This window comes from Scatophagus argus, chromosome 8, assembly GCF_020382885.2.
Source record: "Scatophagus argus isolate fScaArg1 chromosome 8, fScaArg1.pri, whole genome shotgun sequence".
Lineage (NCBI taxonomy): Eukaryota > Metazoa > Chordata > Actinopteri > Scatophagidae > Scatophagus > Scatophagus argus.
In genome coordinates, this window is record NC_058500.1 from 10,761,597 (window position 1) to 10,787,722 (window position 26,126).

At 42.8% G+C, this 26,126-nt stretch overlaps 2 protein-coding genes across 3 annotated transcripts; one reads left to right on the forward strand and one right to left on the reverse strand.

Moving 5' to 3' along the window:
* The first annotated feature begins 845 nt into the window (after positions 1-845).
* On the forward strand, positions 846-11,243 carry LOC124063167 (solute carrier family 26 member 6-like). Of its 2 annotated transcripts, XM_046396544.1 has the most exons (19): positions 846-1,171; positions 1,880-2,019; positions 2,166-2,276; positions 2,381-2,553; positions 2,676-2,840; positions 4,655-4,807; positions 4,966-5,048; positions 5,784-5,931; positions 7,267-7,380; positions 7,506-7,583; positions 7,713-7,808; positions 7,912-8,018; positions 8,133-8,202; positions 8,618-8,710; positions 8,860-8,958; positions 9,063-9,425; positions 9,590-9,644; positions 9,859-9,989; positions 10,119-11,243. In XM_046396544.1, exons 1-19 carry the CDS (start codon positions 1,032-1,034, stop codon positions 10,143-10,145), a joined length of 2,346 nt encoding a protein of 781 aa, XP_046252500.1. In that variant the 5' UTR covers positions 846-1,031; the 3' UTR covers positions 10,146-11,243. The 2 variants fall into 2 exon arrangements, with proteins under 2 accessions (XP_046252500.1, XP_046252499.1); XM_046396543.1 differs by having other exon boundaries at positions 7,506-7,808.
* Positions 11,244-11,248: 5 nt separating this feature from the next.
* si:ch211-117c9.5 (sodium- and chloride-dependent creatine transporter 1) lies at positions 11,249-25,936 on the reverse strand. The gene is made up of 14 exons (XM_046396547.1): positions 25,395-25,936; positions 23,780-24,079; positions 19,694-19,825; positions 19,239-19,566; positions 18,729-18,861; positions 17,363-17,497; positions 17,131-17,234; positions 14,651-14,775; positions 14,439-14,551; positions 13,479-13,619; positions 13,030-13,132; positions 12,840-12,940; positions 12,590-12,760; positions 11,249-12,386 (listed from the first exon to the last, which is right to left on the reverse strand). Exons 1-14 carry the CDS (start codon positions 25,423-25,425, stop codon positions 12,258-12,260), a joined length of 2,046 nt encoding a protein of 681 aa, XP_046252503.1. The 5' UTR covers positions 25,426-25,936; the 3' UTR covers positions 11,249-12,257.
* Positions 25,937-26,126: the final 190 nt, after the last annotated feature.

The window sequence follows — 26,126 nt, forward strand, 5'->3', positions numbered from 1 at the left end:
TGAGCTTATTTCACTTTTTGTGTCTATAAAACACATTCATTAGGTACTTTCACATTCTTATATTATTCAGTATGGACACTTAACACGGCTTATGTTAGAGAAATCAATGGTGAGACTAAGTACATCTAATCAAGTATGAAGTAAAACACTTTATTTGTGGAAATTTATACTTCAGCTTTATACTTTTCACATTACAGTTTTCATACCTTTCTGAGCCAGTGAAAACCACGTGCAGATATTGAATTTGATTTACTTTTTTTTTCTGATAAACTGAGTTACTTTATGGGCTGAGAATATTGTCCTATTTTTTGAGATGAGTAAACTATTTACAACCATCTTGGATTAGCTGGAAAAAGTGTCACCACAAAGGTGAAATGAGGGCTGTTTTTCTGAGGACAGCAACACTACACAAAAATACACAGTAAAACACAGGGTGTGGTATTTTCCTGCAGAATGCATACGTGTGATACTTTAAGTACATTTTATTGATACCTCCACACTTTTACTCAAGTAAAATTCCTGCTGACAGTGATAACGTTGTTACTCACGGCCATAAAGATATTTCAGGCAGTCTGGGACATAAACACAAACCCAAACAGCCGAGCAACGTGTGTGCTTTAAGAAGGAAGAAAACAAACAAACAAACCAGTTTGCCGGTTTATTGTGACAGTTACAGTGTTTACCAAAGTTCATCTCATCAGGTCTTCACCAAGTTAATGACCATAGCATGGTATTCATAAACACACACACACACACACACACACACACACACATTAGCACACACATTACCTGAGGTGCGTGGTTATGCAGAACAGGGACTTGAGCTCTCTTATAAGTGCGGGACAGTCACTCCCACAGTCCGAAAACAAGCTCTATCAATCAGCAGAGAACGCTGAGGAGGCTTCACTCACACTGCACAACATTTGGCTTTTGTTGAGCAGCTTTCAGGCAAGGAAGATCCTCATCCAGAAGAGAAGGAGTTCAGACAGACATTGACTTTATGGACTTCTGCTGAATTTGATCTCACAGACATGGAAAAGGGGGACTATTCAGACAGGGAGTATTTTGTGAAAAGGAAGGTTTTGAATGAGTTATGTCTGGATGAGGTGGCACAGAAAGGGACGTGGTCCACTAAACCAACCCTGGGTGAACAGGCGAAGGAGTCTCTGAGGTAAAAACAGAGAGAACACGGAGGGGAGGGAGGCATGACAGACAACTGGAAAACACTGAGATCAACAGTGATACAAACAATGTATATTAATGCGTTTGGTCTGACCTTAAAAGCTTTCTTAGCATCAAGTGACAATGACTGACTCTTGCATGCAGATGTGTAGTGAGTGAACTAAATTCACAGTGTCTTTAAGATGGAAGCTTTCAAAATAACCTGTGATACATTATATAAGACTCAAATTCTTTAGCAGTTACAATAAGACAGGCAGTATATTCAGCTAATAAATACTGATGTAGTAAGATTTCATCAGAAAACAGCAAGAATAAGTCTGTGCTCTCAGTGTAACAAATTGCTGAAAATGAATATTCATGTGAAGGTGTAATGCAGGAATTGTCACATTTTGATATTCGACTGTATGTTGTAAGAAGTGAACAGAAGCATGCTGACTTGGTGGCGTTATCTCGTGTGTCGCTACTGATAAAAGGTATAGCAGGTGTTGCAATTCTCAAATCTAATTTAGGTTTGTTTTTTGTTTTTTTGCTTTTCTTTAAATTATTTTGAAAAGCATTAGAGTTTCTTTTTTTAAATAAAGTAACAAAACCGAAACTAAAAATCTCCACACACCCCTGCAGGTGAGACATTCAGTGAGAAATTTTGTGTACTCAGTAATATGAATATAAGTGTTTGTTTCTGGGAATGCTGCTGCAGGTGTTCGGTGCCCAAGCTGAAGCATGCGGTGCTGAGCTGGGTCCCTGTGATGGGCTGGCTGCCTCACTACTCCTTCAGGGAAAATGCTGTGGGGGACCTGATCTCTGGCTGCAGCGTCGGCATCATGCATCTGCCACAGGGTTTGTATGTATGAATGTGTGCAGTGGAAACAAACTTGTCACTTTAAAGGAAGAGCTGCACAAAAGCCCCAAAATGTCTGATTATTCCTTAAATTAAAATTTTCTTTACCTGCCACTGTTTTTTCTTTTCCCTTCTTTTTAACCAGGCATGGCATACGCTCTGCTGGCCTCATTACGTCCGGTGTTTGGTCTTTACACCTCCCTCTACCCAGTGCTGGTCTACTTCATCTTTGGTACTTCCAGACACATCTCCATAGGTGAGTGTGTGTGTGGAGGCGGCATCGATTAAAAAGAAGTACGAGAACAGGAATAAACTCATCTTTGCTTGTGTTTTTGAGTGTAACCATGTGTCTACAATCAGGTACGTTTGCTGTGGTCAGCATCATGATCGGCAGTGTGACGGAGAGGTTGGCCCCAGACGCTAACTTTATTGTAAATGGCACTAATGGAACAGAAAGTGTGGACGTGGATGCAAGGGATGCGTACAGGGTACAGATAGCCTGTTCCCTCACGGTCCTGACAGGAATCTTTCAGGTGTGTTTGGGTGTCCACTTTGACCTAATTGAAAGCATTAAGTGACTGCACTGAGGCACTGAACAAAAATCATATTTCACTACTTTTGACTCCTCTTTCTCGCTTTCTTTTTCCATTCTAAGTTACTGCTGGGTGTGGTCAGGTTTGGTTTTGTGGTCACTTACCTCTCTGAGCCCCTGGTTCGAGGCTACACCACAGCATCAGCATGTCACGTGTGTGTGTCCCAGCTCAAGTACCTGTTTGGAGTCACTCCGGCTCGCTTCACTGGTCCACTCTCCCTTATTTACGTGAGTATGTCATCACGCACTACACAACTCACACGGATACTGACAAGAGATTGACTTATAGACCGACAGTAAGGTATAGGAAAGCTTTGTTTGTACCTCTAGGGTGAAGACAAGTCTGATGAAGAAGCTCCTATGTTTAGTTTCTGTGTCTAGCTGTTAGATGTCAGAACCTGATGTTCCCTTTCTGACTAACTAACTAAAAATATCCTTTAGCATTTTAGGATACTGTCTGTTACATATTAAGCTAAAGCCAGCAGCTGGTTAGCTTAGAAACAGGAGGGAAACTGCTCTCCTTACCTGTCACAGGTAACAAAGTCTGCCCACCAGCACCTATAAAGCTCACTATCATCTCGTCTGTTTAATCTGGAAAAAATAAAACCAAACATAAATAAAAAAGTTATGTGCAGAAATAGGTTTTGTTAATAGTCATAATAATGTCTTAATTTGTGAGATTAGAGCTTGGGGTGCTCATGGGCAGATTTTGTTACTAATGGACAGAACCAGGCCTGGCGTTTACCCTTGAATCCAGTCTTTGTGCTAAGCTGTGCTAAGCAAAGCCAACCAGCTACTGACTCCAGCTTAAAATTTAACAGACAGACACAGTATTGGTATGGATTTTTCTTATCCAACTCTCTGCCAGGAAACAATTAAGCCTATTTCTGCAATTGGAAAAACATCCTCAACAACAAGTCCCACCCCCTGCATGCCACACTGGAATCCTGCTGCAGCACCTTCAGCCGTAGACTGAGACCACTGAGGTGCTGCACAGAACGCCACAGGAAGTCCTTCCTCCCTGTGAATATCAAACTCTTAAACTCATCCCCTTTCTCCACATAGAACAAAACAATTTATCCTGCACTACAATTATAATACTAAATTACTTTCTACTTTTGTATGCTTCCTTGTATTGCAACCCTGGCACAACAATTTCCTGCGGGATCAATAAAGTTCTTATCTTATCTTATGCTCTCAATATATTCACGTTAAGTTTGTCTTCCTTCCATATAAATGTTTCATCTAGCATGTGCAATGAAACAAAAGGCTATTTTTTTCACGGCATGCGTTTTGATTAAAAGCTAATAACGTTAATCTTGGCTTTGTTCTAGTCAGGTGTCCCAGTAAACTGTGATAATGTGACTATGAGCCATTTGGCACAAAAAAGACATTTAAACAGAGGCAGCTACGTAATTTTCCTGAGGTGACATGTCAACATGTCCTCTATTAGCAGCAGATTATGAGTCAAATTTTAGGTGTCACAGTAACCATTTTAAAAAGTGTGTTTTCAAAGGAGCACAAGGTAACCAGGTACAAGACTGCTGGATAAGCTGCTGCCTGAACCACTGGACCATCAGCCTCAAACTATACAAACTGACATAAGGTGGGGAGGACGAAAGTTTCATAAATTATGCCTACCTGTGACAGACACAGAAACATAGCACAGGAGTTACTAACCTCAGCACCTCGTGTGATTTAAGCTTTGAAAAATTATTTAAGATCAATTCACGCATCACAAAACAAAAGATGTGTGATAACTTCAATGTTACACAATGATGAACGGTTGCACCTTTCCTCTGTTTTGGTTTTCTCAGTGTTTAATGTGGAATTGGGTTATCCTTAAGCATCAGGTATCTCCAGCAGAGTCTCAAAAAATAGAAACTTCTGTGAGTTAAGGAAGAACTACTAAGGGGCAGCAAGATGGCCAAAGCAGTGGGCAGATCACCATTAGAGCTGTGCACACTTCTTTGCTTTTTACACTATGTTTGCTTTCACCTGATTTCCAGCTGTCCTCCTCTGTTCCATCCTTTTCCTTGCAGACTCTGGTGGATATTTGCCGGCTGCTGCCTGAGACAAAAGTGCCCGAGCTGGTGGTCAGCCTGGTGGCGCTAGCTGTTCTCATTGTGGTCAAAGAAATCAATGCCTGTTACAGACAGAAGCTGCCTCTGCCCATCCCGATTGAACTCATTGTGGTAAGTCCTTTGCCTTACTGTTTTGTCTTTCTGCTTTTTCACTTATACACCAGGTGTATTGTTTCATGTAGTCCAGCAGGGGGCATCTTGACCACAGTTATCATACTAGACTGAGGGACTGATGGCTTTGTCTTACACTTGGTGCCTTTTCTCAACAGGTCATAGCAGCGACAATCATCACCCATTTCTGTGGACTTCCGAGTAAATACAGCATCAGTGTGGTTGGAGAGATTCCCACTGGGTAAGTTCATCTTGAAGGAGAGTTAGTTTTATGATTAGGGTTATGCAAGTAGTGGTTAGGTCTAGGTTAGGCCTCCAGGAAACAAATGTCTGTGTGAGTTCCCCAAAAGTGAAGTAAGTGTGTGTATGTGTGGACAAAACAGAAGAAAATGAGGCAAGGGTAAGAAGTGAGACTGAGGACTGATAACAAGATCACACACACACAAAAATGCCACATTTCCTGTTTGTCAGACGTGTGAAGCCGTTGATAAGACAAGGAATGATGTTTCAGGGTGTGTTTGTGTGAGCGACCTTCTAAAACACTGGCAGTTTGCAGTGGCAGAGCAGTTTGCCCAGTAAACATAAAACTTGTGTGTCTAAACATACACTAGGCTATTAAAGCAGATTAATGTAATGTCTTAGGTTAAGTGTGTTTCTGAATAACTTAAAAGTGGAGATAGATGTGTTTCCAAGTAAGTTAAGGACCAGCAGGATTATAGTCAGTGCGAAGAACAAGACAGGAAGTCAGCAAAGTCCCGCATGCTGCTGATGTTTAAGATACAAGATTTACATTTAGGTGAGAAGCTTACGATTTAAAATCCTGTAAAACTGAGAGGTTTTATCAGCCTATAAGGAAATGTGAGCTGCCCCAATGCCCTGAGCTGTTTTGTAGAGATGCCTGTGTGTCAGGACTCCGCGTGCTGTACAAGGCAACAGTGATAAAACCCGAAACATTCACCTTCTCCTCCGTCTCCAGGCTCAAGGCCCCTCGTGCTCCAGATGCCACATTGTTCTCAAAAGTGATAGGCGACGCTTTTGCAGTGGCCATCGTGGGCTACGCCATCAACATTTCCCTGGGCAAAACATTTGCTCTCAAACATGGCTACAAGGTGGATAGCAACCAGGTGAGTGGATACACAAACATAAGCCTGTGGATATACAAAGCGGCATGCACAAAAACATTGTGGGATTCACGAACAGCTGCGAGAGTTATACTCGGAGTCTCTGCTACTGTCTGACTCACTTCTAACAGGGCAGAGTCAAACTTTAGCCTAATATTAGATTTTAGTCTCTGCTGGCTCACAGTTGGTCATGACTGTCGCATCAGTGCAAAAAATAGTCAGGCTGTCTTGAATCCCTGACAGCAGCGTCAAGAATAACCCCACAGGCCAATGTTTTTTTGTTTTGTTTCAGGTGCTCAGTTCATTTCAGTTAAAGTCAGTTCGACATGGATTAGCCAAGCAATGCACTCTTTTATATCAGAAAGATACTGCGACACACTGTGACAGAACAAAATTGATTTTATGTCATACGAAACCCTGACTTAACACATTTTTCTCTCGTCTCTAAAGCCATGAAGAACAGACTGTATATTTTATTGTAAATGAAGGGTGAATTTCCCAAAAAATATATCCAATCTTATGTTGATGTGTTTCTTGTGTACTCCAGGGAATATTAATTGAATCAGTGTTTGGTATCCTTACATGCAAGTCATTTTAAACAACTTCAGTAGCAGTAGCCCACCAGTAGGCTAATGACAAAGTGAAATTAGATCGAAAAGTAGTTTGCATTGGCCAGAAAGTGCAATGAAGTAATTCTACAAGTCTGTTTACTAACGTTATAATTCTTTCAAATTCACAAACCCACCCAGGATGTATACCATAGTTGGATGTATACCTGGGTGCTATTAGGCCAGTGTCCAGACTGCCTTTTGTTGGCTCTTTGTTGCAGCGCCTGAAGAAGTTTTTAAGATGTGCATACCCCATAATACCCTGTTTGTCCTTAGAGATATATAATAACACAAAGGAGGCGCCTAGAACAACCAGTGCTTTCACTGCAACTCTGTTTCCCACCTGCACACACATACACAAGTGAGTTATATTTCTCCTCTTGCTCTTGACTTTAGCACACAGACTTCACACATACACACACTTGCAGAGGCATGTGACTGGGATCATTCTGCTCTGGAGAAAGAAAGACACAGGCTGGTAGCACTCACAGACTCTAAGAGCTGGCCTGCTAAATAATTAATGCCCAACTAACTTTATGCAATCAAGTGTGACTTAAATATGCTTGACACTGCCCTTAGCATGGCAGTAATGTGTTTACACGGCTATAAGGGTAATGAATAGTGCATTATGTTATTGAACTCAAGGTTGCAGACTCGAGGCATAGGTGGACTAAAGCCCACAGTATTAATAGTGTCAACTGTCAGTGTCTTGGTGTTTCTCTTTTTTCAGGAACTGGTTGCCCTGGGACTCAGTAACACCATTGGTGGTTTTTTCCAGTGCTACTCCGTGACTTCCTCCTTGTCTCGCAGCCTCGTCCAGGAGAGCACAGGGGGGAAAACACAAGTAAATACAAGCACACACAGACATACGTGCACAAACAGCACTAATACTTTTGATTACATTGAACTCTTACGTTCAATGTGAGCCCACTGATTGCACAATAAGTGTGCGCGTGTGTGTCTTGTCAGGTTGCGGGAGTGATTTCCTCCGTCATTGTGCTGATCACAATTTTGAAAATCGGTTCCCTCTTTGAAGATCTTCCCAAGGTAACAATCTCCCTCCAGTGCCATTTCTTTCTAAAGTTTGGTATTTCTCTTGGCAGGGAATTTAAGAATCACTGGGGGGTGTGGGTATATTCAAATACATCTGTGTGTTTTTGTGTGTGTGCTCCCCAGGCTGTTTTATCCACAATAGTGTTAGTGAATTTGAAAGGAATGTTCAAGCAGCTCACGGATGTGCCCGTGCTGTGGAAGTCCAACAAGGTCGATCTGGTATGACTAAGTCCTGTTTAAGAGCCATACTGCTCAGTTAAATACTGTGTGAACCTTATTGCACGCTGAACCCGCTGACTCCAAGTTTATGCTGCCGTCTAAGCTGGTGTGGCTGGTGACATTCATAAGCACCATCCTGCTCAACCTAGACCTGGGTCTGGCTGTCTCCATCGGCTTTTCCATGCTCACGGTCATCTTCAAAATGCAACTGTAACTACACTCCACTCTGCCCATTACTGACGCACACACAAGCAAAAGTAGAGATTTTGATAAGATTTTCACTGCGCAGCAACGCTTTAAGAATAACATTGTAATACCTTTCAGACCTCGCTACTCCATCTTGGGCCACGTGTTAGGCACTGAACTGTATCTGGACATGGACACCTACAAAGAGGTAAGAGTGTCTCTGTGATAAATCACATTTACTTAATACATATTCATACATGTGTTTGCCCAAATTATATATATATATAAAAAAACAAAGAAAGATATGAAACAGTTCAACAATCACTGAGTTCATGCTTAACAGTTTTTATCAGACTATAAGTATGAAGGAGACCATGTAACTTCTTGAAAACAGGATAAACAAAACCAAAACTATCTGCATTACCAGATACAACAAAAATATGCTTCTCCTCTGAACTTTGTGTGAACTGACTCTTTACAGGCACACTCTTTGTGTATAGTTAGTTCAGCTCTCAAGCTCCATTAAGTCAAACAATACCTGGGGGAGCCAGAAAGTGCGAATGAGTGCAGAGCAGCGGGTGTGTGTGTGTGTCTGAACCCTTGTGCTTCATGTGTCCCTGCAGGCCAAAGAGATTCCAGGAATTAAAATCTTTCGTTCATCCACAACTATCTGCTACACAAATGCTGAGATGTACTTGGAGGCTCTGCAAGAGAAGGTGTGTTCGTGTGTGTGAAAGTGCATTTGATTTCAAGATGTAATGCTTGTCCACTGTCTGCAGCACCCTTAATTGCTTTCACTATCTGTCTCTCTCATCTCACTTTCTCTTCTCCCTCTTTAACGTGATGCTCTGCTTTTTCTGTGCAGAGTGGAATAGAAATCGGGAAGCTGCTGGTGGAGAAGAAGAAACGAGTCGCAAAGCTGAAGCGTAAACAAGAGAAAGAGAAACAGAAAGCTAAAAAGAAGGCAAAGAAACGAGTGCAATACGTCAAATGACACATTTAGAGAAACCTTAAATGACACAAATTATGAACTTGAACTGATAATTTCCACTTTTTCCAACTTGACAGGATAAAGCAGACGGCCACTTGTCCAATGGTGCAGTCTCTTTAAAGGAGTTAGAGATGAAGGACGGGGAAATCTCTGCAAGAGCAAAAGGACCTAGTGAGGGGAATGTTGTAGCCTTAAGCCTGACAGAAACCTCCACAAGTGGTCTTAGTAAAGGCCAAGTAAACTGGGCTTACCAGCATGACACAACCATGTCAGACTCTGATTCAGACACGGTGGGCCGCACTGATGACAGCATCACCCATGTGTCACAACACAGTGACGAGGAAAAGGGAAGGGCCCGCGGGTCAGGCACGCACAGCATCATCTTGGACCTTTCCACGACCAGTTTTGTGGACACAGTCACCGTGAACACCTTGAAAAATGTATGTGTGTGCCAGGATCTGTGTGTGTTGACATCAGTTTAATCATCGCGTTAAATAAGTGAATGAGGGACAAGAGAGGAGGGTGCACATGTTCATCGTCTGTTTCTAAATGAAAGAACAGAAGACAAAACAAGCCTAATGTCATATCTGTCTTTTTCACCCAGATATTCAGGGACTTTGGAGAAATTGATTTGGACATCTATCTAGCAGGCTGCCAAGGTGAGTGGTACACTAGACCAAACAGAGACAAACTTAATGTCTTAATAGCGGACTCAAGGCACTAGAGCTTTAGATAATCAATGTGTCAAGGTCTCAGCCTCAGTGGCGCCACACTGTTCCCTGTGTATAATCGCAAAATGCTTTCTGTCTCATGCATTCATAAGGTGGCTCATTGTCATGCATGCTTTTCCGTGTGTGTATGGTCAAATATTAGCATGTGTCGTGGAGCAGCTGGAGACAGCAGATTTCTTCTCACAGTCCATCCCAAAGAGCAGGCTCTTTGTCACAGTACATGATGCTGTGCTTCATATTCTCTACAAACTGGGGCATGCAGACTTTGTAGTTGTGAGTTCATCACTATGAATATAAATTACACTTCAAACCTCTCTCAGCTTCACTCATCACTTGCCATTGCTGTGATGTGTTCTTAAATGTCCTCACCCTCAGCCTTAAATCTTTGTCATTTTTTTTTAGGATGTGCCCTGCACCACCCAGATGTGACCAGCAGGGGTCAGACTGTTCGCCATCTTCCCCCTCCTCCTCCTCTTCTCAGCCTGCTGGCTGTTCCACTGCACCTCATTGGTCATTGTTGTCTCCTCCCCTCTTCAGTAAGGGAGAATGCACCACCTTGACATGGCGGCTGGTTGCCATGGAAACACAGGGAGCCGTTGCTGTGGCAACGGGCTTTTTATGATATCGCCTAATGAGATAGCCAGCAATACGTCACTGCAGCTCTCTCCCTCCGTGGTGTGTGTGAGAGACAGAGACGGGCGGGGGTTGAGTGGGAGAATGTAACACCGGACTAATAGGAGTCTGTATTTATAGCCCGTGAGAGAGGAGAGAATGAGTGAAAGGTTGACTGGAAGTTGAAACTCATATATGAAAGGTGTTGCTATGAACAGCTGGGCCATGGTGTGGGTGCATACACTGGTCTGTCATTATAAATTGTCAAACCAATGCAGTTGGCCCTCCTCTTCTTTCAGAACAGGAAATGTCTTCCACAACGAATCAATAAAATGTAAATATTTGTCATTGATATGGCCAAGGCCATTCCCTCTGGGAGGGGTTTTCAGTTCTGACGCTACCACTCACTTGCTCCCAAAGCCTGAAAGAATAAGCTGAATTGCAAAAATTATGCAATAGGTGTTACATTTAAACAGAGGAGAAGCTTGTAAATACACAGCATGAGTGTATTTATAGTCAGTGTTCACATGTCTGATTCCTCTGACATCTTGAGCTCCCTTCTATTTTGGGATCCAGTGTCAAGTTATCATCTGCTACCATCACCGTCAAAACTGTTTTGTAATATATCCATTCATGATTTGGATAGCCGACTTAAAGATATTTGCTCCTAACTATGAAATTAGTTAGGAGCAACTACTAGCATTTTTTTTACTTTATTTGAAAGCATAGAATGCTTAAAAGTTGTACAAGAAAGGTCCATTTGAATGTGCAGTTACATAAATTTGGAAAAATAACTTTCCTTTTAAACATATTTCAATGGGATTGAGCCACAATACACAACTTTTTAATTTCTATCATACGTTTTATGAATAATGTATGAAGGAGACCATGTAAATAAAGAGTCTGAGAAACACACAGCGTCCATCTTTAGCTGGTCATTTATTGCTTCTTTCCCGACATGGCATCAAGTCTCTTTCCCCTCCCCATAATCCGGTCTCCTGCTCTTTGCACAGTTCAGCCAAAAATTTCTCTCTTTCTTTCTAAGGTCGAAATACTGATAATCACCCCCTCAAAATATTGTTAACACTGATTCACAGACCCTACAATACACTGGATATTTAAGTTAGTTCATAACACACAGCTGGAAGTGGTGATGCATTGTCTCTATTTGATTATTATTATTATTTTACAAATGGAAGTTACTTTTGTACAGTTGAGAGAATACAGAAAACAATGGCCAAAAGCAATGTCACATGTAAATGAAGACACTGCTGCCACGGTCGAACTCCCAGGCATGTGCAGATACACAGGTGCATCACCATACCCACACAAGCACGTACATGCGCGCACACACACACACACACACACACACACACACACACACACACACACACACACACACACACACACACACATTACGACCATGGCATATCAGCAGTGGATATGAGGTCTTTCATTTAGAAAGTTTCTTTAGGTTCTTTTTTAAAATTCTGCTTTTAAATGGCGTGACACGTGGGGGCTGATGAGGCTGTTGGAACCCTGACAGACAGAGGCACAGAAAGGGAAGATATCATAACTACACTGGACACATTGCACGCACAGGACGAGACAAGACGGGACAGCACAAAGGCAGGGAGCAGAGAGAGAGGGTGGGGAGGGGGGGCCAGCGAGGTAGAGTCAGAAAGCAGAGCAGAGGGTGTATCAGCATGTGATGATGACTGCATGGGTGTATTTCAGTTCTTCTCCCATTTAATCTTTGGTCCATTTGTCCAAGGCTTTTCCGTAGCATTAAAACTGAGGGGTGTGTAATCGATCTGCGCTTTGCTCTTCCTGGGTTTGGGTGGTGTGCATGTATTTCGTGTAGTTTGTGTATGCATGTACTGATGTTGGTGGCGACCTTGGCTCTGTGCTCTGTTGGGACTCAGCTCATCAGATGACGCTTTCAAAGAGCAGCGTGCTTTTGGTTCCTGCAGGGGGCAGCAGCTTGGCCTCGCTCTCCGGGGCCAGGTACTCCAGGTGATGTCTGCCCCAAACTGGGGTGGTTAGGTGCTGCCAACGCTACATGGAGAAAGACGAGGGGCAAAGAGGCGATGAGCTGTTTATCAGACAGATGCTTCAGCCTTCTCTTATGAGCCCTCTCTAATGAGTGATGGAGAAATCAGCAAACCAAATAACTCACTGAGTGGCGGCAGTATCCAAGGAGACACATTTCTACTGATTGCAAACAGAAACACAAGCATTAGAGAATGTGGCATACTGACCTCCCGCAAAGAGCCTTTGCAGCGCAGCAGTTTGTAGAGAACAGTAAGAGGGATACAGAGCATGGAGGACAGGGCCAATGCCCAGCCAAGCGCTTCACCCCACAAGGGGTAAGTGTACACTGTGTTGTAGGTCAGGGGCTTGTAGTTCACCACGTGGAACAGGAATACTGCCTACATGCACAAAAAAAAATGTCAGCTGTTGGCAACTGGCAGGTAAAACTTGTAGAAAAACATACAAAGCAGCACTTACCACGCAGACAAAAGGCGTGACGTAGGACCAGCACCACTTCATGTAGGGTAGGGGCTGATAGCCGATCATGCGAGCCACATCGTCCATGAAACGGTCTGCGCCTGAAAGAAACGACATAAGGACGTCATGATAATGCATTGAATCGTGCGGCTTGCACTGTGCGTATTTTAATTGGGATGTATTGCCTCACCATAGACCCACGCAATCACCACGCACTCCCAGAAGGCCTGCCACAGCAGAGTGATGCCACTGGCGGAGTAGTAGTCAAACAGCTGGAAGACATACATCCCTCCCTGACAAAAACACAGACAGCAGTCAGCATCAAGACCAGCTTGTTAATACTTGATGTGTGACCTATTTCCAGCCTTGTCTCCACTGTTTAGGCTTTCATCCCAATTCACTGCCAGCAGTGGTTTACTGTGCTCAATTAAACATTAGATGCAAACCATGCGTCTTAAAAGAAACATTAAAATAATAATCTCAAGCTCAGGTAAGAGACTCTGGCACTTCCTTTCATCTTTTTATTCAGAATGACATTACAGAAGTTTGTTATCATATAATCTGCTGGCCTCCAAATAACAAATGTCTATCCCAACTAACTGGTAAGAATACAAACTCTTAAGAAAATCTTCACTGCACCTCAGTGACCATTGACATGTCGATGAGGAAGCAGATGATGCAGCAGATGGCAGCTACCACCTCTCGCCGCAGGGAGCCCAGGGCGGATTTAGGGGGTAACATGTCCATGATTCCTGTTATCAGACCCTCTACTCCTACAAACTGGAAAAGAGAGTGAGAAGAGAGCAGAGACAACGAGAGAGGACAAGAAAGACGAGGTGAGTAAAATCTCAAAAACGCTTCTGACTCCACTGATCTATGTCTACTATCTACAATATCTATTAATATGCTATGCGCACATAATCGCAATGTGTTCAATCCTGGAAAACAAACAAAAGAAAAAAATGCTAAGAATTAAGCTGTTCGGCTTTATGTTCTAGTTCAGGGTTTGATGCCCTAACCTTCCTTCTCAACCAATCCTATGTCAGATACACCGCACTGCAGATGTATCTGACATGCAGTTGATATTTGGTGGGTGGGTGTCGGCTCAGACCCAGACACCTCCTCCTCGGTCTCCCCATGCAAGAACGTTCACGTGAATCTTTGCAGAAACCATCCACAATGAGTTCAAAGTATAGCAGCTGCACAGCTATTTTTACATTAATTGCTAGAAATGGCAGCATATGCGTGGCCAATGTGGATATGGCAGGCGAAGAGTGGTGGAGGGAGAAATGAGGGAGAGAATGGAAAGTGAGAGTAAATGAATGGATTGGAGAGCAGACAAACGCTCTCTGTGTGAATCAGACAGAAGCTCATTGACAAATCCCTGGGCTGTAAAACAATAGATGTAGGCACTGGCTCAAACAGACACACAACAAACAGACTGCAAAGAAATGCAATGCTAAAACTGCATGTGATGTGTCTCGACTGTTCCTGTTGCACTTGTCTGAGAGGAAGTGAGAGAAAAAGAGCAAAAGAAATGCCTTACATCAACATATGGTTCCTCTAAGATAAATGATTCCTACAGTCAGTCAGTATTACCTGGCTGTCGAGGCCCAGTATGAGTAACATGAAGAAGAAAAGTGCAGCCCAGAGTGGAGCCAGAGGCATCAGAGTCACAGCCTTTGGGTAGGCTATGAAGGCCAGGCCTGGACCTGCACATTAAGCAGCAGAGTCAGAAGCAGAGCATCAAGGGAATATAGCTTTTACTGACAATACTGCACTGGGCTTTAGGCACTCATTTCATTTCTTACCACTCTCAGCTACCTTACTGATGTCCACGCCTTGCTCTGCAGCCATGAAGCCCAGAACAGAGAACACAACAAAGCCTGCAAAGAAACTGGTTCCGCTGTTAATGATAGCCAGCAAGAATGCATCCCTACAGAGAAACAGAAAGAGAAAGAAAGAGGAATAGGGAGAGAGGGGGGAAAAGAGAACAGAGAATGATATTGTGACAAAAACATCTACCGTAATATGCTGTAACATGAAGCTCATGTAAGACCCTCAAGACAAACACTGGGAACAGAAGAGACAGACTGTGATGGTGAACAGGGGATCAATACCAATTTCTCTGAAAGCTGCTGTTGTCTTTGTAGTTGGCAGGTAGAGAGCAGGGAGCAAATATGCCAGTGGGGAAGCCCGTCTCAAGGTCTGAGAGGGGAAAGAGCAAAAGGGAAAAAAACCCCTGCTGACTGCTTGCTCCATATAAATATATCTGACGTTATAATAATTCATGTGGGAGATGTAATTCTCTTTTAATTATGAAGTTAGCAACATCCCCGTTATCTGGTCTACATTGAGAGGAAGGACCTTCTGTTTATCCTGAAGTGTAGCTGCCTACACCGGCCAAGAATCTGCTCTGATATGAAGAATGTATAAGCAATGGTTACACCACGATGATTATCGTAACACTGCTGCAGCTGTGCGGCTGTGTTCAGGAACAAACTTCACTCAGTCTGCTGTCAACAGGGTCTATCAATCAGAAACTGTACTTAAGAGGGCTGCTTAGTCAGTGTTTGGGTTAAGAAAGCAGGCCCTATCAAGCCGTAATGCTATGCACAGAGAAAACTACTTTCTGACAAACCTTTCCACCAGTGGTGGGAAAATGTCAAGGTTTTGTTGCTGTAGGGAAGGGAAGATGTTGCATAAATCGAAAGTGTTTATTTACTGATAATTTTGGGACGTGTCAGACTGCTTGTCAGGCTCAGCTCAGCTATCATCAGCCCGAGGGATTCACACAACATGCTGTTTTACAATTTCAGCTCAGCTCTTCATATTAAAGTTAACAAAAAACGGTCGTGCCATGATTGAATAAAGTGAGCGACAGTGATGTTCAATGCACAGCTGGCCAATCATTGCCTGAAACGGGTGGGAAAGTCAGACTGACAGTTTCGGAGAGTTAGAGAAACTAACTCCCAGACCTCAGATATCCCTAATCCAACGTCGATGTGGTGTGTGTGTGTGTATGGGGTGGGGGATTACTGTGGCTCACCTTTGCTTTGAACTGAATGCTAACATTAGCATGTTATTTGTAAAAAACAGCACATTAACAACTACTGGATCTTGCAGACATAGAACATTAATATTTTAAAGTTTAGCATGTGACATAATATAATAATATTACCACAAACAGATTCTCAACGACACGTTCCACAGACGCTTGATGCACATGTTATTTTTTGTTCTTGCTAGTGGATTGTACCACATGCAATATTTGTTAGCACATTAGCATGCCATATTAGCATTAGCCATGTGAAGACCACTGATGCATCAGCATTCATGGCAGTCTATCCAGAGGTTCAAGATATTTTCTATTCTTTGGACTAGCAGATGGACAGACTGACACTGGGCTCCCAACAGCTAAACTACTAGTATGGCTAAAAAAGGTGGTTTGGAAGAAAATAAATGACCCTATAATTGAGTTCTGAGCTCTAAATGTCCTATACATTGGCATTTGAGAGCTGTTTATGTGCACATCTCAATAGTCTCAATAGCAGTTTACACAGCTATTCCAGCTATTTCTGGGCTACTCTAAGTGTGTGTGTGAGAAACAGAGCTGGGCTGACATACCTCAGAATGTGAACTCATCTTTCAACTTCCAATTAAGGTCAAGGCAGCGAAAATGTCATATGACAGGATATTCATGAGGTTCCTCCTATTCTGGGCATTCCAAACATGCAAACAAGTGCTGGGATTTAAAAAAAAAGATCCCTATTGCTACTGTGGACCTACCTACGTCATTAAAGTTTTAATAACTTTACATATCTGTTTGCTTAGAGTAAACACATGTAAGCTTATCAATCAGCCAACAAAAACAGAAATAATGAGGTCAGCGTTGTTGAAACAATGGAACTCGGGTCTTCTAACTTCATTAAGTGCCTAACTGAGCTTCTATTGTTCATTTCTACGACATTTAAAAAAAACAACAACAAACAAAAAAAAACCCAAAATAGAATAATTGCCTGAAAATAAAATAGAGCTTGCTCAGGGCTTGAGAGCACTGCTATGATCCTTCGTGGGAACCTATTTGCTTCTATTTTGACTGGGGAGGGAACTGACTTTACATCTGTGATGTGAGTGCTAGGAAATCTGTAAATCTACAATCATAATTCCTGGTAATCACATATGGTCGAGTGTAATAAAGCTTAATGGCTGGTCCAGTAAACAATCTGATCTTTTGGTGCTTCATTGTGAGTGACTGAAAGAAAGCCTTTATATGTATGTTTAAACTCACTGGTAACAGTTGTTGTGGAAGCGGTTATAGCTGCCCAGAGCAGTCAGGGCACCCAGTCCGATGGCATAGGAGAAGAAAATCTGAGTGCCGGCATCAATCCACACCTATCGCAAATGAAACAAGAGTGATGTTTCACAATCTGTTGACCAATGTTTCTTAGATTTTAATGCACAAGTCTGTCATATTGTCACGCTGCTACAGACAACATGTGCAGCTTATGGAAAAGTTATACCTGTGCTTCTCCTAGTTTGGACCAGTCTGGTTTCAGGTAGTAAACAATCCCGTCTAAAGCTCCAGGCAGAGTGACTCCATGGGCCAAAAGAACAACCAGAACCAGGTAGGGGAACAGAGCTGTGAAGTACACAACCTACAGAAGGAAGGAAAACAGACATGTGAAGTACACTTCCAGATACTTTACTCATTTGTATACTTGGGGGTGTGGAGGTTAAGTTTGAGTACTATGCATCAGAACTTGCATTAAGTGAAGTAGAAACCTCCACACTACACACTTAAAACATTTAATCTCCTCACATTACATGAAGTCAGTGCATTGAAAAATGTAGCTATGTGTTGAATTTAATATGTTAACTAGAAAAGTTTACTGTTTATCAACAGGGTCCATCAGCATGGTCAAATATTTCAACGTAACTGCACCCAAGCATGTTTTTATCACTTTGATTAAGCAATTACCTGCTTTGCAAATAGTCAAGTCTTAAGTATAAGCCCATTAGGTCCTTCCTGTAGTTGATGTGTAATGGGCCCTGTCATGTTACTTTGTAGAAAAGGTAGCCTGTAAATAGAAAGCCAGACAATTTGTAAACCTCCTGCAATAGCAGGGGTTTTTGGCAGTCCTTTACAAAAGGTAGTCTTAGTCAAGTTAGCTGAGAAAGCTGTCCACTGCTACCAAGTAGAAACATCAAGTCCCTGCTAAATCAGTATGATAAGGGCAAAGTAGTGAGAAAGCACATATTTGCCTTGATCAAGGGCGAACATGGGAAGAAAAGCCCCTTTCCAGCTCTCCAACATCTAAATGGTGGAAAGTTACTAATCGGCTTACAGCTCGCTGGCCGGCTCAATCTCCTTTATTTTTTTTTTTTCCCCTCACTCCATGAGCTTTGGCTACTCTGGAGACACAAGTATGCAATACAGACATCTCCATGTGCTACAAAATAAAGATGCATTCATTATACTAATGTATAAGAGTGCACACAATTAAAAGAACGAGGCAATTTTTTTAACTACTAAGTGGAAGCCATTCTGAACACTTTGTATGTATGGATCAGTGGAAGATTAAAGCTTTACCGACGCATTAAGCGGCACATATACAAAAATACACGTGAGAAAATGGAGAAAAAAAGCAACAGTACAAATGAGCAAACTTTGAAAGAATAAATTGTGTGCTTACATTTGTATTCATATGGGTTTCAGTCTAGACACTGATCCTCTCAATATACCAAAGCTGATTGGGGGTTAAAGGGCAAAACGCTGCGATAATCTCAGCCTTTGCATGAAGCCATGCAAATATACATCTGCACTCCACAAACCTAAACAGTGACATGTAACACCAAGAATCCTGGATTGTATAGAAAATACCATACCTTGCCAGTAGATTTAACTCCTTTCCACATGCAGAAGTAAACAATGATCCAGGTGGCTATGAGACACAACACCATCTCATAGCTGATGTCACCAGGCTCGTGCAACCCCCCCGACAGACGGAGCACTTTACGTCTACGAGGAAGAAGACAAAGGTGTGCGCATCAAACAAAAACTAATTTCACTGTCTGCAATTTGAATTATATTTTGTAAGTCAAATTAGACTTTTATAGGCCTTGTAAATGCCAGATAGCTGCCACAAAATGAACTGTATTCTGCTACTGACGTAAAACAATGTCTGCATAATCAGAATAAAGGTCTGCATAACTGAAAACTCTGCATCCATAGCGCAGACAATATTAGCACAATGTTAAATGTTAAGTTAAAATTCAATGTGCCGGTCCATCGGTGTATTAAAATCTTTATGGCGTTGAGTTTAAAGGATAAGATGTGTTTTTTAAGACATGCTGTTGAACTTCTCCAAGACAATGGCTAGACTAGTTAAGACGTACTCCCAGAACTCGATGACCGGGGAGCGCATGCCCTCAGCCTCCGCGCAGCTGCTGTTGAAGAGGAGCTGGGCTGACGACAGGTTCAGCGACGAAGTGGAGGAGAGGAGGTAAGAGGGGGTGGCAGCAGCTGACGGCTGGGCACCGCTGCGGTTGTGGCAGGCGCGGCGGAAGTCCTGTGTACAGTTGAGGGTGTTCCAGGGGTGTCCACAGGTGGCCCAGGGCAGCGGATTGGTGAAGGAGTGAAAGAGAAAGTAGAGGCCCCACACCAGAATCATGATGTAGTATGTGTTGCAGAAGAACACTATCACCATCGAGGCCAAGCCCAGACCTGACAAGGGAGGGAGAGAGGAAGCCAGAGGGTTTTGTTGGGATGTAATTTACAAAACGACCTTCATGAGAGAATAAATGTGCTCCCAGTGTGTCACATAAACTCTAACATACACAGAGATAAATACCTTTAAAGAGGGGTGCAATGTTCCAGGCAGAGACCCCTCCCTGCTTCATGAACTGTCCCAGTGCAATCTCCAGGAAGAAGACTGGAATGCCCCCAATGAACACAATCAGCAAGTAGGGGATCAGGAAAACCCCTGAAACACACATGGATCACATGGTCACATTCATCACACAGCATCTGAAGTAACAGGCAGGTAGAAACTCTGTCTCATCCTGGGAAATACTGCTGGACTGGACATTCAGTGGAACTCAAAAATGATGACTACCTCTTTTTCCAAATGAAGGCATTGGCAAGGTTTAGATATTCAACAGGAAATACATTACAACAATGTGTGAGTGGTTTATTGTCCTATCAGTTACATAATAATGATGATAATGGTATAAAATCAATAACTTCCTTGTTGTCACAAGCACACACGCACACACGCACATATAACACATTTGGCATTTTTTACACATCAGAGAGCAGTTTCAGGAAGACACAAACAGCAAATGAGTTTGAACGTTAACGTCAGCTTAGTTGTCGTGAGACTTCATTGTCGGGTGGGTGGGGCATGAAACAAAGGCCTCACCCCAGACATGCAGTGATAACGTGGTCAGAGACACTCATTTAAAATCCGAACCCCTGTATCATATATTAAAGTAATTAGAATTTGAATCACGAGCAAAAGTATTGATAAAAGTCATAACAGTCAATTTTTGGTGATTAATCACAGTACGTTGACTGTGACCACTCTTGTCATATTTTATGCTTCTCGTATGCATTCACTAGATGCCAGTGAAAATGTTTAACATAGATGGCCTTTTGTACTTTTTAAGTATGGGAAATGAAAGAACAGAGACAGAGTGGTTTGTAAATTAAAAGGAGAATTACCATGATAATCACAGCAATAATCACCAACATCTTCAAGAGTTAATTCTGTCATTAACGTCACACTGAGCAATTCATGTTAAAATCTTTTTTTTCTTGTTTTTCTAACTATTAGAACCAAGCTCATTAAGTATGTTCTGCTCGTGGAAGACAGCAACACTTTAACAGTAGAAAATCTAAGCAAAAAGTCAGGTTTATCGGGTTCTTAAGGTCGCGGGCTACACAAACATTGCCATGGCACTTACTAATCAAGCACTCGACACAACAAGAAACAGTTGAGAGGAAGAGGAAGCAATAAAAGGCAAAAGAGCGAAAGCCAGGGAGTAGGACAGAAGGCCACAGATAAGAGATGCAACGAAAATGTATGCAGGAGATAACTGCATCGTCTCCTCAAGTGTTTGGACAGTCTTGGGAAAACTGTCCTTGAACTTAGAAGCTACACAGAGAGGAGACAGACGAAGGACTCCCAAATGGAGGCAGGAAAAAAGAGAGTAAACCCCAGCAGGAGTTATTTGTCCTGATAGACCCATCCAGGACTTTCATTTTTCATTCATGTTTCATTTTGATTAGCCGTAGTCGGGCCTAATCTTCTTATGGATTCTCATATTGTAGGAGAAGTCTGCTATTGTTAGGAATACATAGTAGGAGAAGATATGGAAAAGAGGTGGCAAAAGACATTTAACTGAAAAGAGCCAATTGCAATTACTTGGTCTGAATGACAATATAACTGGATGATGCCACTACAGTGCGCAGACAGAAGGGAGTCACATGACCAGCTATGACGCAGAGCAGAGAGAGGCTAGGAAGAAAGGAGGGAAAGATGGATATATCACAGCAGAGAGAAGCAGAAAAACTGGGACATGGCAGTTGTAGAGGAGGTTCAACAAATAAAAAAACATGACACATCGAGGCATCGACCTGGTTGGCTGTGCACCAGTGCTACTGATTGACAATTTGTGCCTCATTCAGTCCATCATTCTTTATGTCAGTCTCTGAGAGCAGAGGGCTGTAGCCTTATAAGGAAACATTCGTGAGTGCGAGTCCAAGAGAGAGAGAGAGGGGTGGGAGAGCAAGTGAGACAGAGACAGAGAGAGAGAGAGAGAGAGAGAAAAGGAGAGAGATGCACCAGGAGGCGTGAATGGAATGAATGGAGAAAATGCTTGTGCTGACATAGCCCAACATATTGGCCAAATCATTCTGCATCTTTAACAGGCTTAAGTAAATCCTCTTTAATCATAACTGGACCATGCACATCAGGCCTAGCGGCTGAGTTGGAAATATAAATAAATAAATGAGATTTGCAGAGCATTAATTCCACGAATTTACAGAACATTCATCGAGTATCATAGTGCGTCTCAGTAGCAAGCAGCTCTGACTCAGAGCCCAACCCTCATCTGATAACGCCGTCGTGTGACAAGGTGTATCCTTGGTCGATCAAAGAAGTTAAATGAAGCACTGTAGCGGACGTGGCTGTGCTGACGTTGGCAGGCAAAAAAGGACAGGCGCAGTCACAGGACAGTTATTGTGTGACATATCCATATGCCTCATACTCAGGGGGTGAGTGGAAGAGAGCACCTTTGTATGCTACATGAGTGCCGGGCAGGAGCACAGGGGGGCGGACTGTGTGAGGCAGGCCATTGTTATACGATAGCAGAAGGTGGGTATCACAGCCACGGGTCACAAGACGCATACACATGAGGGAGAGGGAGGGCTGGACTCACACAAAGACACACACACACACACAGAGTTTCATTTCAATGACACACCTCATAAAAAAAAAAAATAGCAAAGTAGGTAGGGCAGAGATAAGAGAAGTCAAGGCCAACCGCTGCAGTCAGGGCAGGTTACTATTATACAAGTTGGCACGGATACAACTTGATACAGTAATCGAAATAACCTTATATGCCAGTGAGAGAGCAGTGGTAACGCTGTACCGACTTGTACAAAGTCTGTTAAGCAACGGGCAGCTGTAATAAATAAAACAAAATCATGTGGGTATGTGGGTGGGCACAGCTTTTAAGCTACGTGCTCACAGCCACGCAGGTCCTGCTCTCTGTACCTATTACGCTTGTTACAGTGTTGTGTCACCACGCTGCCTTTCACTGTTGCCCTACCAGCTATCAGAGGCATATAATGTGTTACAATCTGATTTAAGTTTAAAAAAAAAAAAAGTATGATTCTTCAATTAAGGAGCCTCTCTGTCCCGTGAGGATTTTTTAAATAGTGATTGTCTTTTTGAAAATGCGTGTTGTATTCTAACAGCTAGATAACAGTAGCTTCTAATCTTTATACGTTTACCTCTAAAATAACTGATTATGTTTCAAGAGTGCCTTGGATATCTCAATGATTTTTGTTGAATTCAGCTCAGCATTCAAAACAATCACCACAATGAAACTAGTAGACCAGTTCAGCACCTAAGTCCTGAGTCCCAACCCTCTGTTAGTTGGTCCTGAACTTCCTCAACAACAGACCACCTACAGTTGGGATCGGCAGATGACACAGGAAAAGTAGCACTAAAGCAGTCCACAAGCTGATAGTTTCCAAAAAATTTACAGATGCAATGCAGGGCTACATAATTAACTGAAATATTTCGGAAGACACAAAATGTGCAAGTGCAATATCCAAATCAAAAGAGCTGTGACCTTTTGGTGAAGGTAAATTGTGTCAGAACATAACATTATAAATGAAGCATTGTGGTGTTATACAGAAATACCTGAGCCTAAAAATAATGTGAGGGAACAGACTTGTTTGGTACAGACCCCAGCAGAAATGGCAGCATTTTTTTCAGTGAAAATGAAATGCAAAAACTGACAATTCCCTCTAGAATCGAGACTCATATCGCAATCACAATATCTGTCAAGTTAATAACAACATGTTTTCTTTTCATCTTGTTCAGCCTTGATGCAATGTTTATGGCAGACAACACACCTCTTCCAGGTGACCCTCAGAGCTCTGTGTTCAGCCCCCTTTTTGTTAACCCTGTAAAGCCACAGCTGCATCTCCCAACTTATAGGCAAGTTCAAGATCACCAGCCAATGATGGACCATAATGGGAAGAAGTCAAGGAACTTCTATCTATCTTAAATGATGAGTCTGTGCACCAACTCCCTTTTTAATATAACGTATCCATGACTTTTTCCGTTTGTTGAAACAGTATTTATTTGCATGCATCCTAACACAGAGGCCCACTTTAACAAAACTGTTCTCCTGGAGCTCACCTCCTCCGTTCTTGTAGCAGAGGTAAGGGAACCGCCACACGTTGCCCAGGCCGACAGCAAAGCCCACGCAGGACATGATGAAGTCCATCTGTCTGGTCCAGGTTTCTCTCTCCACTTGCGGTACTGCTACAGCCCCATTTCCAGTCCCAGCTGCAGCCCCGTCCTGGGTCTGCGGTGGACCAGCCCCTCTGCCCTCACCACACCCTGGGCCCGCTCCAGGCACAGGCACGAGGGGGCGAGCTGGCCCACCCTCCTCCTCGGACAGGGTCCCTGCCTCCAACTGGGGGAGGCTGATTTCACCTAGACAGCAAAAGATGTACAAGGGTCAGATGAGGAGGAGGAGCAGATAGCCAGAAGGAGGATGCAGGCAAGAAGAGCGAATTGAAACAGACCAGATAGCAGGAATCAGTACATCTGAGTAACACTAATAAAATATCCATTCTTATCAGAGAAGACAGTAGTTATGTTTTATATTTAAAGTACACACATTCACAACTTCACATCAGCACTGGAGACAGATGAGCCACAGTCTCTTAGGCCAGACTTGCACTGAATGGAAGACTGCATGGTTTCCATTCACTGCAATACAGTGCCAACGTGACCTTAACCAATTATTACAAATGTCCACTGAGCTGTAACAGGGCTCAAATACATGATTTACTCATTTTCTATAGTGTGACCTCCCCCTACATAGTCTGTAATTGGGCTAAAATCGTGATGCAGTTGTGCTGTCATCACTAAGCCCCCCCCCTCAATGTCCATTCTCTCTGTCTCACAGACAGTGTGATTAGTGTGCTGCGGTACAACACAGCAGAGAGCCCATTCAAGATACACCTCAAGCTCCTCTGTCTTTCACAAACCTTTCATTTTTCTCTACAAACGCGAACAAGCTACGAAGGAACGCACGCAAACACACACAAAAAAGCAATGTGTCACTTCATTAGTGCCATTCCATGATATCAGTGAGGCTCTTTGTGCTGGATGCAAAGAAAGGCAGCTGAATCCAGATCAGAGCAGTTTGAGGGGGTGTGTGAACAGAGGAGGGGAAGAGTAAGGTAAGGCATGTCCGTATCTATGGTGCAACTTAATAAGATGATACCTGTGGTTTCAGATCATTGGTGTGAGCACATATTTCTGTGGTGATTTTAATCAAAACACTTGGAGCATAACAAAACTAAATACTCAGCTCTTCTTTGGAAGCAGGCTGACATACATGCATGAGTGACTAATTCTAAATGGTGATGCTATCATGATATTGACAAAAAAAAAAACAAACAAACAAAAAACTTGACAATGATTTGTTTTGGAAACAATTGTCTTCTATTCATAAGGAATGGCACCTGATCAGCACCATGTCCAGCTTTAAAATGACTTGAATGCGGTTGAGTCAGCTGTGGTCTTACGTGTATATTTAGATACGTGTGTGTAAATTGTGAAGACAAATTAAGTGCAGTTGGTGTGGGGTTGCTCTCACAACGATTAATGTCAGAGGTTGAGACTGGGATGCTCCGACTTAATAAATCAGCATGTGGTTCTGCTTTAGCTAGTGGTTAAATCTTATGGTGAATAATTAATGAGGCATTATTAAGCGGCGGAGGTCATTCATCGGACTTACCTTGGCTGTTTTCCTCCAGCTCAGGTGACATGTTGGGTAGCTGCACAAAAATAAATGTTATTCTTTTAAAAAATGTTAGCTGGCTGTTGGTTTAGCCAGAAGTTTTATTAATGTGCCTAGCAAACAAGGCACCCGGCGGGCTTAGAGAGGCAGGCAGAGAGATGTAGGCAGCCACAGTATGCAGTGCTCCAGCTGTCTTTTTGATTTTCCGAGTTTGTTATTTCGCCTTCTTATGATTAAAAAAAAAATCGCAGTTTTTATAATTATCACACGTTGGAAACCCTCAGCTCAGCTAAGAGATGGAAAATTTCACAATGCGCCGCAGTCAGTTCAGCCGTTGACAAAGGAGATTCAAAAGCAGTCGACGAAGCACTTGAAGGTAAGCCTGAAGAATCTCATGGATGACAGTTAAATGAAAATGATAATGCGCCTTAGGGTGAAGATGTTTTGTTTAAAAAGCCCAGTCAGAAGCCCATGAACCTGTACGTGATGCCGCGGCTCGATAGACGAAGAATGTGATCTGATCCCACGGACTGCTGGCTGTGACGGACGCCCCCCTCTTTCCCGCCCCCCGCCTCCTCCCACCGCGGGCTGACGTGATTGGCTGAAGCCTGACCAGTGCGGCGCGCACAGCATCAGCAACAGCACTCAGTCAAAATGAGAAGAGTCACAAGGATGGGTTTATAACACGGCATACGTCCTTGACCTGAAAACACACAAATAACTACAGAT